The sequence below is a fragment of the Taudactylus pleione genome, unplaced genomic scaffold (genome assembly GCF_031769625.1).
Source record: "Taudactylus pleione unplaced genomic scaffold, aTauple2 ptg000218l, whole genome shotgun sequence".
In the NCBI taxonomy this organism is placed as follows: domain Eukaryota; kingdom Metazoa; phylum Chordata; class Amphibia; order Anura; family Myobatrachidae; genus Taudactylus; species Taudactylus pleione.
In genome coordinates, this window is record NW_028284620.1 from 7,867,466 (window position 1) to 7,882,829 (window position 15,364).

Sequence of the window (15,364 nt, forward strand, 5' to 3'; positions counted from 1 at the left end):
CCAGTCCTCGCATCCTTCCACCTCCCCCCTTGATCTCATCTCCTCCCACCACCTCCATTTCCTCTCTCCCATTGCCTGTTCCCATCTTGCCCAGCTCTTCAATCTTTCCCTCTTATCAGGCACTGTCCCGTCTGCATTTAAGCATGCCCTTTTCTCCCCATCCTTAAAAACCTACCCACGATCCTAACACTCTCTTTATCTACCACCCAATCTCTTTCGCTTTGCTTTCAAACTTCTTGAGCATATTGTCTACAACTGCCTCACCGCTTTTATTCCGTCCCACTCCCTGCTTGACCCATTTCAGTCTGGCTTCCGTACTCTCCACTTTACAGAAACTGCTCTCACTAAAGTCAGCAATGACTTCCTTGCTGCCAAATCCAAGGGGCACTACTCTCTGCTCATTCTCTTGACCTCTCTCCTGCTTTTGACATTGTGGACCATCCGCTTTCCTACAAATCCTTCACTCACTTGGTCTGCTTGATACAGCCCTCTCCTGGCTGTCCTCCTACCTCTTTGATCATTCTTTCTCTGTAACTTCTCATGATTCCACTTCTCCCACATTTAGACTACCTGTAGGTGTTCCCCAAGGTTCTGTTCTTAGACCTCTTCTATTCTCATTTTATACATCCTCTTTGGGTGAACGCACCAGCTCCATTGACCTCCAATATCATCTTTATGCTGAGGATACTCAGATCTTCTCCCCTGACCTTTCCTTCTCTCATCTCCAACGGTCTCTCTGCTGATTTCTACTGGATGTCCAAGCTATTTCTACAGCTTAAGACTGAGGTGATAATCTTCTCACTCTTTCGAATAACCCCTCCTCCATCAATTTCAGTAACTTTTCACACAACCGCCATCTCCTCTAGCTTGCAAGTGTGTGGTCTTTGAGTTATCCTTGACTCTCCTTCAAACCTCACTTTCAGTACCTTTCGCAGTTCTGCCGTTTCCATCTCAGAAATATCTCCAGGTTTAGACCCTTTCTCACACTTGAGGCAACTAAGACTACTTTCTGGTCATCTCTAGAATGGATTACTGTAACCTCCTCCCTATCTCCTACCTTTCACCAGTCCAATCTGTCCTCAATGCTGCTGCCTGGCTCATATTTTCCTCCAAATGCACTACGTCAGCCTACCCTCTCCTACAAGCCCTTCACTGGCTCCCCTTTCCCTTCAGAACCCAATTCAAACTCCCTTACACTCATTCACAAAGTTCTCACCCAGCCCTCTTCTTTTTACAGCTGTGATCTTATCTCCCTTTACACTCCCGCCCACTTCACTCCACAAATGAACGCCGCCTCTCCTCCCTTACTACCTCTCACTCCTACCTCCAATAATTTTTCTGTGCTGCTCCCTACCAGTGGAACACACTCCCTCTCAGACACTCCACCTCTACAAAAAATTTTAAATGGGCTTTCAAGACCCACTTCTTTATCAAAGCTTTTCAGCTCTCCTCCTAACCCAACTGCTTCATGCGTTTTGCTCACTGCCTCTCCCCTCTGTGTCAGCCCTGTCTGTCTTCCATCCCCCTTTAGATTGTATTGAACAGGGCCCACTTCCCTAATGTGCTTTTCCTCGCTTAAGCCATCACTTTTCCACTGCCAACAACTCCACCAATCCTTTGGGTTTGGCTGTCCCTCTGTTTGTTTGGGTATTATGGCTTCTGCTGTGGAAATTATTATAAACCTTGACCATGCTTTGTAATGTAAATCACTATTTTCTTGTTTAGTTCATACTGTGTGTTTATGGAAGGTGCTGCTTACCCATTTTGGTGCAATATAAATTAAAGAATAATAAATTATTTACAGTAAAAAAAAAAAAGGCTTACCCGGCAGTTTCTCAGAGTTCTCCTAACATCAGAGTAGGTGGTCCTTTACACAGCTCTTGTGCTGTATCTGGAAGCTGCCTTTATGGCAGGTTTCCAGAGATGAGCAGGTATAATGTTGGTGTATTTGCAACTGGACGTTGAAATTCTGTTTTCAGCTTCTGTTGTGAAATATACCAAAATGAAACCGACAGATATTTTCACCCACACCTGTCGATTATTTTGGAAGATACACCTGCTGGAGAACTTGGAGAAACTAAAACAGGTAAGAATTGTACCCCACTTTTATTTTAGCTGGTTATATTGTGCAAATTGTTTAGGTCTATGGAAACTTTGGTTGAAGCTGTTATTTTACTGTATGTTTGCAGGAACATATGGAGGAAGTGTGCTCTTCACATTTACTGACCTCCATCAGGCGAATGGTCCTCACTCTAACCCAGCAAAATGACGAGAGCAAGGAATTCGTGAAATTCTTCCACAAGCAGCTGGGTAGCATCCTGCAGGTATATTGGCATTATGGTTTTGCACTGAATCTACTTGCCAACCAGTTTTGCAATGCTAATAATTTTCAGCACTCACGTACGTTTGAAATAAATAAATACTGTAGCATGTGAAATTCACTGTTAATATTTACCCTAATGCTTTTCCATTGCAATCATCTGTGTGTGTCAGTTGGTTTTAAAGGAGCCCATAAACATTTTAAATAATGATTGCGTCATAACACTGGATAAGTGGGACCCACTTTATATCTTATTCTCTTGAAGATGGTGAATGTGGTACTTAATGGCACTTTGTGAATCAGTGTTATTTTTTATAAACACTGATTCACAAAGTGCCACCTTGATAAAAAGGTTGTTGTAAAGAAAAAAAGATTTACTTTTTTTTTTTTTTCATTTATATAAAGATCAGATGCTGTATTTGCCCTCCATACATATTATTGGGGATTTAAGATATACTGTTGAATTTGTTTCATTGTCCGCTTTATGGATTGTTTTTCGTTTTCTGTTTTGTAGGATTCCCTGGCAAAGTTTAGTAATAGAAAGTTGAAGGACTGCGGAGAAGACCTCCTTGTGGACATTTCTGAAGTCCTGTTCAATGAGTTGGCCTTCTTTAGGCTGATGCAGGACATGGACAATACCAGCAGCACAGTGCAAAGCGCAAGTCAGCCGAAATCTGATGATGTTTTGCAGTCTTTCACCAAAGAGGTTGATAACTTAATATAACGCTTTATTTTAAGAGATTGCATGTATATTTTAAATTAAATTTTACATGTGTTGTAATGTGTGTGGTTTTTTCTATTTTTCATTAAGGCATTAATACATGAATAATCCTAAATCACTAGTTATTCTCCAGTGTTCTCTCTTTCACCATATGGGTACACTTCACATAACATAATTTATTTGAATAGATGTTTTGGAGTTAAGGTGACCATGCTCAGGGTTTTTTATATTTACATAACTTCTGTGGGGTCTTCCTGTATTTTGGGCTTTCATTTAGTTAGTAACCAGCTGTTACTACTCCCCTTTCCTGCTGCCTGGCCAAACCAGCCACTCAACGGTGCACCAAAGTGCTACCCGTTGCTGTAGTTGCTGCCACCACCAGGCTCCTTCACTGGTGTCATAGATCGCTAAATTCTAGATGTTGTGTTTTGCTGCTGCTTGCTGCGTCACTGCTTTTGATGGTGGCTGGATGTTTACTTTGGATCAACAGTGCTAGATAGTGGGCAGGTCTTTGTTTTAGGGAGGTGTTCTCAAGTGAGGACAGCGAGGGCATACTTTAGAAAAATGGTTCTCATACTTAGGCCTCAGGACTCCAAACAGTTCATGTTTTCCAGGTTACCTGTGGATCTTTAAAATGTGACAGATGGTCATACAGCAGAGCACAGCTAGGTGCTTTGGAAAATATGAACTGATAGGGGTCAGTACTGGGGTTGAAACACCGACTAGTTAATACAATATGTAGCTGGGCACAGGTGTATGACCACCTGTCACAATTTAAAGAAACACAGGTGAGCTGGAAAACATGAACTGTTTGGGACCCTGAGGACAGAGTTTAAGAAACACTGCTTTAGAACAATGTTTCTGAAGTCTAATCCTCGTGGAACCCTAAGAGTGCAGGTTTTCCATGTTTTCTCAAGAATCATAATTAGTGGAGTTGGGTCTTTTACAATGTGTTAATCAATATTTAACACGCTTAGGGTCTAGATGTGTATAGGACTTTGGAGGGCCGGCTTAATGGCTGTTCGAGTGAAGCGACCACAAGTGGGGGCGCAATGCGGCCACAGTCATCTGGAATAAGGAACCACTTAGCCTATTTAGTCTGTCCCTTTTTTTAACCTTATGGCAGGGCGTGACAAATTTTTCTAAAATCTAGGAGCCAGGATGAAAGTGTAGGAGCCAGACCACTGCACCCCCCCAACAAATTACAAGAGTGAGTGAGGAGCACAGCTCTGTGTGTTATGCAACTGTTATACACACTATACTAGTCCAAAAATTGGTAAAAGTTGAATGGATGCAGTGAAATGGAGGCTCCCTCACTGCTCTGCACAGCTCCCCTTCTCCACCCTCCAGTAATAACAGACCACATTTCATATAAAATAATGGTGCCAGAAAGTACAACAAAACCCCCCTTTCCTCGTCACACCATAGACGCTACTACCGGAGAGCTCTATGCAGCTGGAGATAGGAGACCGTAGACAGCCGGGACGTACAGGAGGATCAGCGTAGACTGGGACAGACAGCAGGGATCACAGCAGGCCAGGATGGAGGAGTCGTCAGTGCAGGCTGGGACGGACAGAGGCACAGCAGTCACAGCAGGCGACACTCGGCACATGCACTCCTGTGCATGATATGAACACTGCAATACTATAGGCACGAATCTCCGCCGGAGCTGATGAGGATCTGCTTTCTCCCTCACTGCAAGATCTAGTAGCCAGGCATCAAAATATGGTAGCCATGGCGACATGGCCCCCGAGCTTTGTCGAGTCCTGCCTTATGGTATACGCAAACCCTAGTTGATCCTTGGTTCTTTGCAAGATTTGCCAACCCACCCTGCTCCTGCATCAGCTGACTGTCCTTCAGGGGTATAGTCACTAGATCACCTATGCCGGAAAGGATGATGTCAGGCTCTGGGCAGACCCAGGTTGCAGGGTCATAATGGTGGGACTCGCCGTGTCTGGAGAGGAGGTGGAAGATGGGAATGGACAGAGTACTCTGTGTTCCTGTGGGGATGTGCAGCAGCTTTGTGTTTGACTCCAGATGAGAGGCTCTGAAGCCTGCTCTTCAACATCCTGGCTGCAGTGCTCACGCCATTCAGCAGTCACTGCCAGTGGTGTAGATTGGGGCCAGGAATGGGAGAATGATCTGGGATGGCCCTCAGGTATTCATAGATCTAGAAATTTACACTGACAACCAAAATACACATTACTAGTAGTTATAGTCCCGTCATCCAGCGGGTGAACCTCAGCCACTCCGCTCAGCCCCGTCTAAAGGGTAATAGGATCTCACAGTAATGGATGTTCTCTTTTACCAGTATTTTCATGTAGAATTGTTCTCCTGTTGTTTATCTCCTATGTAACTCTTTCTATGCTATGTAAATTTGCGTCTACACTTAAAAAAAAAAAAAAAACACAAAAACATTAGCTGTTCAGCTTACACTAGGCTTACAGGCCATACACTCAAGTCTCTTAAGGGGTCTATTTACTAAGCTGTGTTAGGAGAGTGAATGGTGATAAGGTACCAGCCAATCAGCTCCTAACTGCCATGTCACATGCTGTGTTTAAAAAATGGCAGTTAGGAGCTGATTGGCTGGTAACTTATCACCATTCACTTTATCTCCTATCACAGCTAAATAGACCCCTAAGTAAGATAAGTCATTTAATCAGTGACAGGAGATAACCTCACAGTACAAAGGAAGCAATTCATTTTTTTTTACACAGATGGGTATAGAAGTAAGCATACTATAATAAATGCCACAGCTGGACATATATAGGAAAGCTGACGCAAGGATGTGGAGATGGTGTAGAATAACAAACTCAATACAAGGGTAGATGAAGATTTTAGTAGTCTAACATACACTTGCCTGGTGTAGAAAAACAAAACCATTAGCAAATCAGCCTATATATGCAGTCAGGTCCATAAATATTGGGACATTGACAGAATTTTCATATTTTGGCCTCTATATTCACCACCACAATGATTTTGAAATGAAACAAACAAGATGTGCTTTAACTGCAGACTTTCACATTTAATTTGAGGGTAATTACATCCAAATTAGGTGAACGGTGTAGGAATTACAACGGTTTCTATATGTGCCTCCCATTTTTTAAGGGGCCAAAAGTAATGGGACAAACTAAACAATCCTAAATCTAACTTTCACTTTTTAATACTTTGTTGCAAATCCTTTGCAGGCAATTACAGCCTGAAGTCTGGAACGCATACACATCACCAGACGCTGGGTTTCATCCCTGGTGATGCTCTTCCAGGCCTCTACTACAAATGTCTTCAGTTCCTGCTTGTTCTTGGGGCATTTTTCCTTCAGTTTTGTCTTCATCAAGTGAAATGCATGCTCAATCGGATTCAGATCAGGGGATTGACTTGGCCATTGCATAACATTCCACTTTCTAGCCTTAAAAAACTATTTGGTTGCTTTTGCAGTATGCTTCGGGTCATTGTCCATCTGCACTGTGAAGTGCCGTCTAATGAGTCTGAAGCATTTCACTGAATATGAGCATATAATATTGCCCGAAACACTTCAGAATTCATTCTGCTGCTTTTGTCAGCAGTCACATCATCAATAAATACAAGGGAACCAGTTCCATTGGCAGCCATACATGCCCACGCCATGACACTACCACCACCATGCTTCACTGATGAGGTGGTATGTTTAGGTTTAGGATCATGAGCAGTTCCTTTCCTTCTCTTCTCATCACTCTGGTACAAGTTGATCTTTGTCTCATCTGTCCATAGGATGTTGTTCCAGAACTGTAATGGTTTTTTTTAGATGTTGTTTGGCAAACTCTAATCTTTTCCTCTTGTTTTTGTGGCTCACCAATTGTTTACATCTTGTGGTGAACCCTCTATATTCACTCTTGTGAAGTCTTGTCTTGATTGTTGACTTTGACACATATATATCTACCTCCTGTAGAGTGTTCTTGATTTGGCCAACTGTTGTGAAGGGTTTTTCTTCACCAGGGAAATAATTCTTTTGTCATCCACCACAGTTGTTTTCCGTGGTCTTCCGGGTCTTTTGGTGTTGCTGAGCTCTCCGGTGCGTTCTTTCTTTTTAAGAATGTTCCAAACAATTGATTTGGCCACACCTAATGTTTTTGCTATCTCTCTGATGGGTTTGTTTTGATTTTTCAGCCTAATGATGGCTTGCTTCACTGATAGTGACAGCACTTTGGATCTCATATTGAGAGTTGACAGCAACTGATTCCAAATGCAAATGTCACACCTAGAATCAACTCCAGACCTTTTAGCTGCTTAATTGATAATGAAATAACGAGGGAATAGCCCACACCTGCCCATGAAATAGCTTTTGAATTGATAGTCCCATTACTTTTGGCCCCTGTGGGAGGCACATATTGAAACCGTTGTAATTCCTACACCGTTCACCCGATTTGGATGTAATTACCCTCAAATTAAATCTGAAAGTCTGCAGTTAAAGCACATCTTGTTTGTTTCATTTCATAACCATTGTGGTGGTGAATAGAGGCAAAAATCTGAAAATTCTGTCAATGTCCCAATATTTATGGACCTGACTGTATCTATTATCTTACACTGTATCCTCCTGCTTGCTCCCATTCCACTCAACATCATGATATTGCCAGTCCCCTCCATCCTTGCCCACCCTTACATGACACTAGTTGTGGAAGCCTCCTGTAAGGTTAACTCACTCCTCTCCTGCTGCTGTGAGCCATCTGTCTGGCTATGCTGTGAAAAAGATGCATTTGGCTAATAAACAGGGTACATCTCGATGAGCAGGAGATACTGACTCAAGCTGCACTAACAGTTAATTTATAATAGTGAAATTCATTAATACAAGAACGAAACGTACATCTATATTTTGTATTATACAAAGCTTTGATTAAATCCTATAAAGTATCCTGTTACATAATGTATGCATGAAATTAATTGCAGATTATATTAATGCTTGTGAGTGCTGTCTATATTTTGGGATGTCCTCCACATTACTGGAATCTTTGCTACACGTTTAACCACAGAAAGCTTTGGCTGCATTAGTGTTTTAAATAGATGGGGATGTAGTCAGCTGACCGCCGGTCTAATTTCCGATGCTGATATCCTGACAAGGCAGTTAAGATAGGCGTCAAAAAGCCGACGCTTATTTTAATCCCGACGGGCGGGTGGCTGAACGAGTTAAGTCCGGGGCGCCCGTCCTCTTAACTGCCGGGGGGGATGAGTTAGGGCAGTTAGCCGACCCCTGTCGGGATACCAACCATCGGGATGCCGCTGTCAGTATTCTGACAGGAGGCATCCCAACAGCCGGCATATCATACCGATTCCAATAGATGAGCTGTATGAAGTTACATAGTACATGGAGTATTGTACCACTAACATGATGATGCAGTGTTAATCAGCTTGCTTTTTGTTTTGTTTGTGTTTTCTTTATTAAGTAAGATTTTCTTTAGTTAACGCATCATTGTTGGTCAATCAGCACTATTTTTAGTGAATTGCGTGTATATGTATACATCTATTTTGTTCTGAAAAACAGACTTGAAAACCCCCAATGTATGGGCTGTTAAGAGTTAATTCAATAACTATCTTAAATGTGCTCTATAACCCATCCTATCTGACCACATGCTAGATCTGATCAGTTGTAAAATATGAATAATTATGTCATAAAGGAACTTGGGACAAACCCACCCTAAATTCTGTTGCTTTACTAAACAGTGGTCTAGTGCAGTTAGAATAATGACAGCTAATATCTGTTTGCTATAGTAACATCAATTCACACAAATGTTAAGCTTTTGGGTTTATATTATGACGTACATTAGAGCCTAGTATTTTATGTGATGGTCATGGCACATGCATATTTTCCCTTTGAAATTGATCTGCATAATATTAGCAGTTTATGCTACATTGCAACTTCATTGTGGTACTCTCTCTTAGGCACAGAAAATGTTTGAGGGAGAAGAAAGCTCGGACCCTCAAGAGATTGATGATGAAGACAAGGTATATATGCTTTTACATGTTATTTCAAATTGCATTCTTAACACTTCTATGAACAGATAGAATTATATTGAAAATGTTTTTTTTATTACTATTATCATTATTATTATTTTGGTGTCCCTACGTGGATTTTTGTTATTGATTTTGTTTGGACAGAAAACAATTTTTATTTTGAAATGAATATATTTGTATGTGTGTAACAAGGTTCAGAAATCGAAAATGCACTCCGCATGATTCCATCTTTTTATTATTTCTGCACTTGTTTCAATCACTCAAAAAATTAAACAAATATAACTTTTATTTCTGTGTTTTTATAAGCATGTAAAGGCCTGCTTTGTGAAAGCCCATATAATTTGATACACACAGAAGAAAAGTTGTGCAAGTCACTGGGTTTCAGAGATGTGTCCTCATACACCTAGTGTTCACTCTAGGTCCGGCAGCAGGCAGGGTGCCGGACCTAGAGCAAGGGCACTTCTGCGCACCCGAAAAGGGGGTGTTGCCAACTAAAAGGGGGCATGTCTTTATGACACGTCTTTTCGTCAATCTTGGGGCCGTGCCCGGCACTTACGGACATGCCGGGTGGCCCCCAAGCGCTGCGTTTACTGTGAACGTGACCTCTGCTCTGCCGTTTCCCCAACCGCGGGACACTGCGGCCTGCGGGTGGAGGACAGAACCCGCAAGCTGAAATAGCCTAGCGGGAATGCTATACATCTAGCCTTAATACTCTATGTTGCGCAAATACACCACCAGGTCCCCTGCAACTTGTCTTGCGCCGAGCGCCTTTTTCCTAATGCATACGACAAACCACTGTACTGGTTAATTTCATATGTGACACTTGTATATCTGTGTGCGACTGAGTCTGAATATGAAGTGCTATGATGCAGCAGCACGCCAAAGTCTGTTGTGCTTCGTATACGGATTAATTTGCACACAGATATACAAGTGTTGCATATCAAATTAGTCAGTGCAGTCTCAGGAAGTGGTTTATCGCATCAGTTTGTGCCTAAGACGCAGGGTGAAGGAGACACTCAGCACAAGCAGAGTCAGACGGGACCTGGCGCACCGAAAAGGGCCGTTTGGCGTGAATGCAGCAATAGTGTACGAGAACACATTTGTATCTCCTGCTCAATTCATTGGAACTTGCCTGGCACAAATAGGAGCACTCAATCTATAGAAAGACAAATATGGTTGAAGTGAGTTACATGCTGATCCTGAAATTTTGTTTAGTACGAATGAAACTAAATTACCATGACTTATTCTACTTCTCTAGAGTAAACAACCTTTATAGATATACAACATATGCCTCGCATCGGCCCTCTCTGTATCAATTAATACCAATGTCAAATTGTTTTTCCCAATTGACAGAAGTTTAATGTCACAATTTGTATATTTTGTTCTATACTGCGCTATGTGTACTTTTGACTTTTATCTATCTTATGGTCTGGTCTTATCACCATGCTAAAGAGTGATTTATGTTGGGGACGTTCAGTATTATAGGTTTTATCTTATGCTCATCTTAACACAAATTCCATCCATATAAATTCTTCTTTTATCATTTCATTCATTTGAGAGAATTCAGTGATATACGGTGCTAGACTTTGAACCTTTTGATTTTCAGGATTTTAGCTACAGCTCCAACTATCGGCCCAGAGATGTACAAAGGGAGGGTAGTTCAACTGCAAAGCTAGAAGAACCATTATCATGAATTAGTATGCTGTCTGTAGATCAGTACTGGACGGCCTTGTCTCTAGGTTTAAATGTGTGTGTTTACAGTGGTTTTAATATCTCCCTTATTCATGCTAGGACAAAGATGAAACAGAGACTGCTGCAAAAATACAAAATAAAAATATTAATGTGTCTGATGTCCAAAGTGGGAGATCTGACATTTCAGAGGAAGAGGATGGGAATGAAAACGTTCCTGTGTCTTTCAGTATGTATAATCTTTTTTTTTTTTTTTTGTGGTTTTCTGTGTATAGTCATAAAATTCTTTGTGTATGGTGGGATGAGAATTGTTAAACATGTAGCCAAGGGAAATGTTTGTTCCAGAGCACACTATGTAATTTGAACATTGCTGGGATTTCTAGAATGCTTTCTCCACAAAGGCTGCAAGAAACAAAAGTGATAAATTTTGTGTAAATATATTTGGTTTCTTAAAAAAAAAAAAGTTGCACTTTAATTGTATTTTGCTGTACATTTTTCAACAACAATATATATCGGTGTGTAAAGCCAACATTAAATGTAAACACAAGTAGAAATTTAACTCCATGGGGTATTTTTACTAAAGTGTGGGTTTATAGAAGTCGAGATGTTGCCCATAGCAACCAATCAGATTCTACTTAACATTTACCTGACACCTTTTAGAACAGGGGTGCTATGGGCAACATGAACACTTTTTTAAAAACCTGCACCCCTAGAGTATATTAAACAACTTGTATGTAGAGAGGAGTTTAAAATATGCAAAAGATGTTTTCCAACTTCCAGAAGACCTTAGGTTGTTGGCTGCATGTACAAATTGCTTTACCTTTCAGGATTCCTTTTGTGTTTTTCACCAAAGCCTTCAATTTATATACGTTAAGTTGTTCAGTTGTTTACCTCCTTGGTCATGACACAGAGCAACTGCATTCTGTGCGTTGGGTACAGTTTTATTCCCAGATAACATTCCTAGAAGCACAGTAGTGTTTGACTTTACCATTGCCCTATGCATTGGTGGCTACACTATACAGTATATTACAGATTTGTCTTCAAACACCTAGTCTCAATGCATCATGTGGCATAAAATGCCTGGCATGAGTGAGCCTCCTGTCCAGTGCAACTCTTTTAGCACAGAGCGTCTTTCACCATAAAATCCTTCTAAGACGCATCGCTTTGTAAGAAAGATAGATTTGCAGGGGGAAGAAGATGCAAAAAAGACGCTCAGCAGAGTCATACGGGACCTAGCGTGCCTAGAGGGGCTGTTTGGTCTGACTGCAGCAACAAAGTATGAGAACACCTGTAATTACAGCCTTACCTCCATGAAAATCTGAGAAGGAACCGAGAAATTAACTGAGTTAAGCTAAGTTAAGCATGTAAGTTAAGCTAGGCACACACTATGCAATTATCGGGCTAATCCGCTGAATATCGGCGGATTGACCCGAAAATTGAGATGTGACTGCGGCCAACTGATGATAAAATATCGATCGATCGGACATGCCGTATCGTCAGGCATGTCCATCCGATGCGAAATTTTATAAGTTAAATGTCGCCCGCATCGGGCAGTGTATAACCATCGGCGGCCAACTGACAGACTTTTCCACTCTCCGTTCACAGGGAAGGAACGGGGTAATGTGTCCTCCACAGGGGAGGAGCGCTGATATGAGAGCCAATAAACTGTGAGATATCTCCGTATATGCCCGTGGTATCTGCAGGGTGTCAGGCTGCCAGATAAAATGTATATCGGTCTGACAGGCATTTTATCTGGCATTGTATGCCTAGTATAATACATCTGAAGGATGTAGAAGACCTGTAGAATGCACATTTTTTTTTTAATTAGTACCATGTGCATTTATAAAGGTATGAAATTATGCAGGATATACAAGTGAAATGTGCTGCATAACATAGATGCACATATCTATATTTGAGCTTCAGTACTTTCTCCAGTTACAGTGGCCACATATGTATGAAATACATTGATACTGTAAACATATATTGTATTTAAAAAGTAAAGCTTTGCATGCTTGGCCTTAAGCAGTAACTTTTGAATAAATTTGCTCATTATGAAACAAAGTGGATTTTTTAGGTTCTGCCTGTGACATCCATTGGGGGACAGTGCACCAATGGGGTATAGAAGTACATGTACTATAGAAGCTCACCCACTTTACAAAAAAAAATGAAGCTGAGTGTCTACCCCTCCATGTCCCCTAGTCAGAACTGCGAACCTGCAGTTTTTAATAGCTCTGTTGCAGCATTAATGTCTTATTTGTTAAGTCATTTAACTGTTCCGCTGTTCTGACAGCTACTGCTACCACACATCTTCCACTGTACAGAAGCAAGCATGAAGAGCCAATAGGCATTTACTATATAGCTATTCGTTCTTCTCTAGTAGTGATGCTACGCTCCACTGCAGGACTCAGCCACTACACTCTGCCGATCACAGACCCTGTGTAGCTGTTAGCTGTACAGATAGCACCCTGTATCGTAGACTCACTTTCTAGCATAAGAGTTTTGTCAGGGGCAACTTTTTCAGTCAGTCCCCTCACTAAGCACCATGTTTAGGTGTTAGATTCAGTGTCTACAGGGTAGGTGCTTATCAGAGGTCTCCACCTTGGCAGGTTTTTCTGTGTGAGAAGTCCACTCAGTGCTGACAGAACAACTACTGACAAAGCTTGGTGTCCTTTGTTTCTTCTAGCCGGAGGGAAGTCTATTAATTTTAAAGTAATAGTCCCTGCACATTTCTTATTGGGGCCTACTCTTACCTGTTTCTGTCATACTTTTCATATCAGTATGTTATCTAAAAGTACAAATACCAGACCCTCTTCAATTGGTGCAACATCAGTGACCTTTTTCATTCTACTGGAGGCCTTTATTCACTCTTGTGAGACTAGGACCCGTCCTCCATGGTTAGTGATGCTAACTTGGTGGAATTTGACTGTGTGAAGTTGTTTCACTGCATTTTTAAACCCAAAATGTAAAAAATGCTTTTAATTGCAAAACACCCTAATCTTATCAAGTCTCTGCTAGCTCTCAAAAGGATGTTAATCAGTGTAGCTGAGGGGTTCGGGTGCGTGCTCTTAATGTGATCCAGTTTGTTGAGTTTCTGCAAAAAAAAAAAAACAGTATCAGATGGAATTGTTAGAGATGTAATAAATCTCATCTGTGTCTGCCCGGTATGTAGTCAAGAAGCCGGTGGTTGAAATGCCGACCGCCGGCTTCCCGACTGTGAAATCCCGGCATTAGGGGCTCCCGGCGGGACTTAGGGTTAGGCTAGGGGAAGGGGGTGTTAGCTTTAGGCATCCTTGAGGGGAGGTTACGGTTAGGCACCCCTAAGAGAGGGGTAGGGATAGTGTACTTACCTGCCCTGTCGGGATCTGCGCCGTTCGGGCTGCCGGCGTCTGGATTTCAGCTGCCGAGCTCATGTCCGGCGGTCATTCATACCGATCTAGTCTGTCCAACCAGTTCTTCAGGTTGTCTCCAAGAACAAGAATGCTTCTTCTTTGTCAAAGATGGAAAATCAAATCTGGGGTTACACATTAGAATCAAAGTTACCAATCAATATACTGGAACTCGGAGCAGTCTTAAAGAGACTGAACCTCTTTTAAGAAACTTAAGTCTGACCGTGCCATGGAGGTGACTTATATCATTCACCAAGGTGATGAGGGAGGTCGCAGAAATCCTGCTTTGAGTGAAGCACAAATTTCCAGTGATCTCTACAGTCCTGGAGGAAACAACTGGGAATCTGACTTCCTCAGCAGGAGTGCTCTTCAAGCTCGGGGAATGATGGCTTTATAAAGACTTTTTTCACCCAATTGTCAAACGATTTGGTGATGTAGACTTTCGTCTGGCTTACATATTCCCTCTGGTTCTAATGTTTCCGTGGGTGCTAAAAATAAATTGTAAAGATGGAAGTTGAATAAACAATTCTTCAAGGTCCAGATCATTTTTACAAATTGGCAAGTGGTCTGTCTTACTGACTTCAATATCTTGCCTCAGCATCCATGCAGTTAAATTCTAAAGGTTTAACCAACCAGGATTCATGCTAAAAACCTTAATTTGCTAAAAATTACCATAGAGGGTGGAAAATATATACAAGTTGATGTGAAGACAAAGGCTTTTTACGGCTTTTGATTTATTTATTTTTTATTTTTTTTTGCAGCAAGGTCTAGATTCTGGATTGAGACTTAACTCTAAAGGTGCATACACACACAACGATGTTAGTGTTGAACAATTTTCGTTCAGTTTTTCACTTGAAAAAGTGAACAAAAATAGTTTTACAAAGTAGTTGGTTTTACTTTACATAATAAACAATTATCTGTGTGTTGGAGGAAAAATGTTGCAACTTCTATTGAAAATTGTTCAGTTGGCCAGTCTGACTGAACTACAAACTATAATCGACAAACGTGAACGCACATGAACGATAATAGTTTGTTTTACACTGAACAATTTTTTGAACGATAACTACGTCGTTATAGTTAAATCGTTCAAAAAATCGTGTGTGTGTATGCACCTTTAAAGTTCACGTTTCTGCTCTGTCAATCGGCTTTCCCTGAAAATTGGCACTTTTTTTTTTTTCTTTGGATGTTTTAGCAAGGGATATTGCATGTGCAGCCTACTTGCTTACCTACTTCATTTTATCTGAATGTTATCTTGTCAGCTTTACA

At 41.3% G+C, this 15,364-nt stretch overlaps 1 protein-coding gene across 7 annotated transcripts in view; it reads left to right on the forward strand.

Annotated features, from left to right (window-relative positions):
• The window catches only part of PCM1 (pericentriolar material 1), a 225,883-nt gene that overhangs the window by 197,278 nt on the left and 13,241 nt on the right, over window positions 1–15,364 (forward strand). For 6 of the 7 annotated variants that reach the window (XM_088478763.1, XM_088478762.1, XM_088478760.1 and 3 more), the window contains 4 exons: window positions 2,190–2,324; window positions 2,835–3,026; window positions 8,952–9,014; window positions 10,815–10,941. In XM_088478763.1, coding sequence (XP_088334889.1) covers window positions 2,190–2,324; window positions 2,835–3,026; window positions 8,952–9,014; window positions 10,815–10,941 — 517 coding nt within the window. The remainder of the gene's footprint in view (window positions 1–2,189; window positions 2,325–2,834; window positions 3,027–8,951; window positions 9,015–10,814; window positions 10,942–15,364) is intronic. The other variant, XM_088478765.1, reaches the window with a different exon arrangement.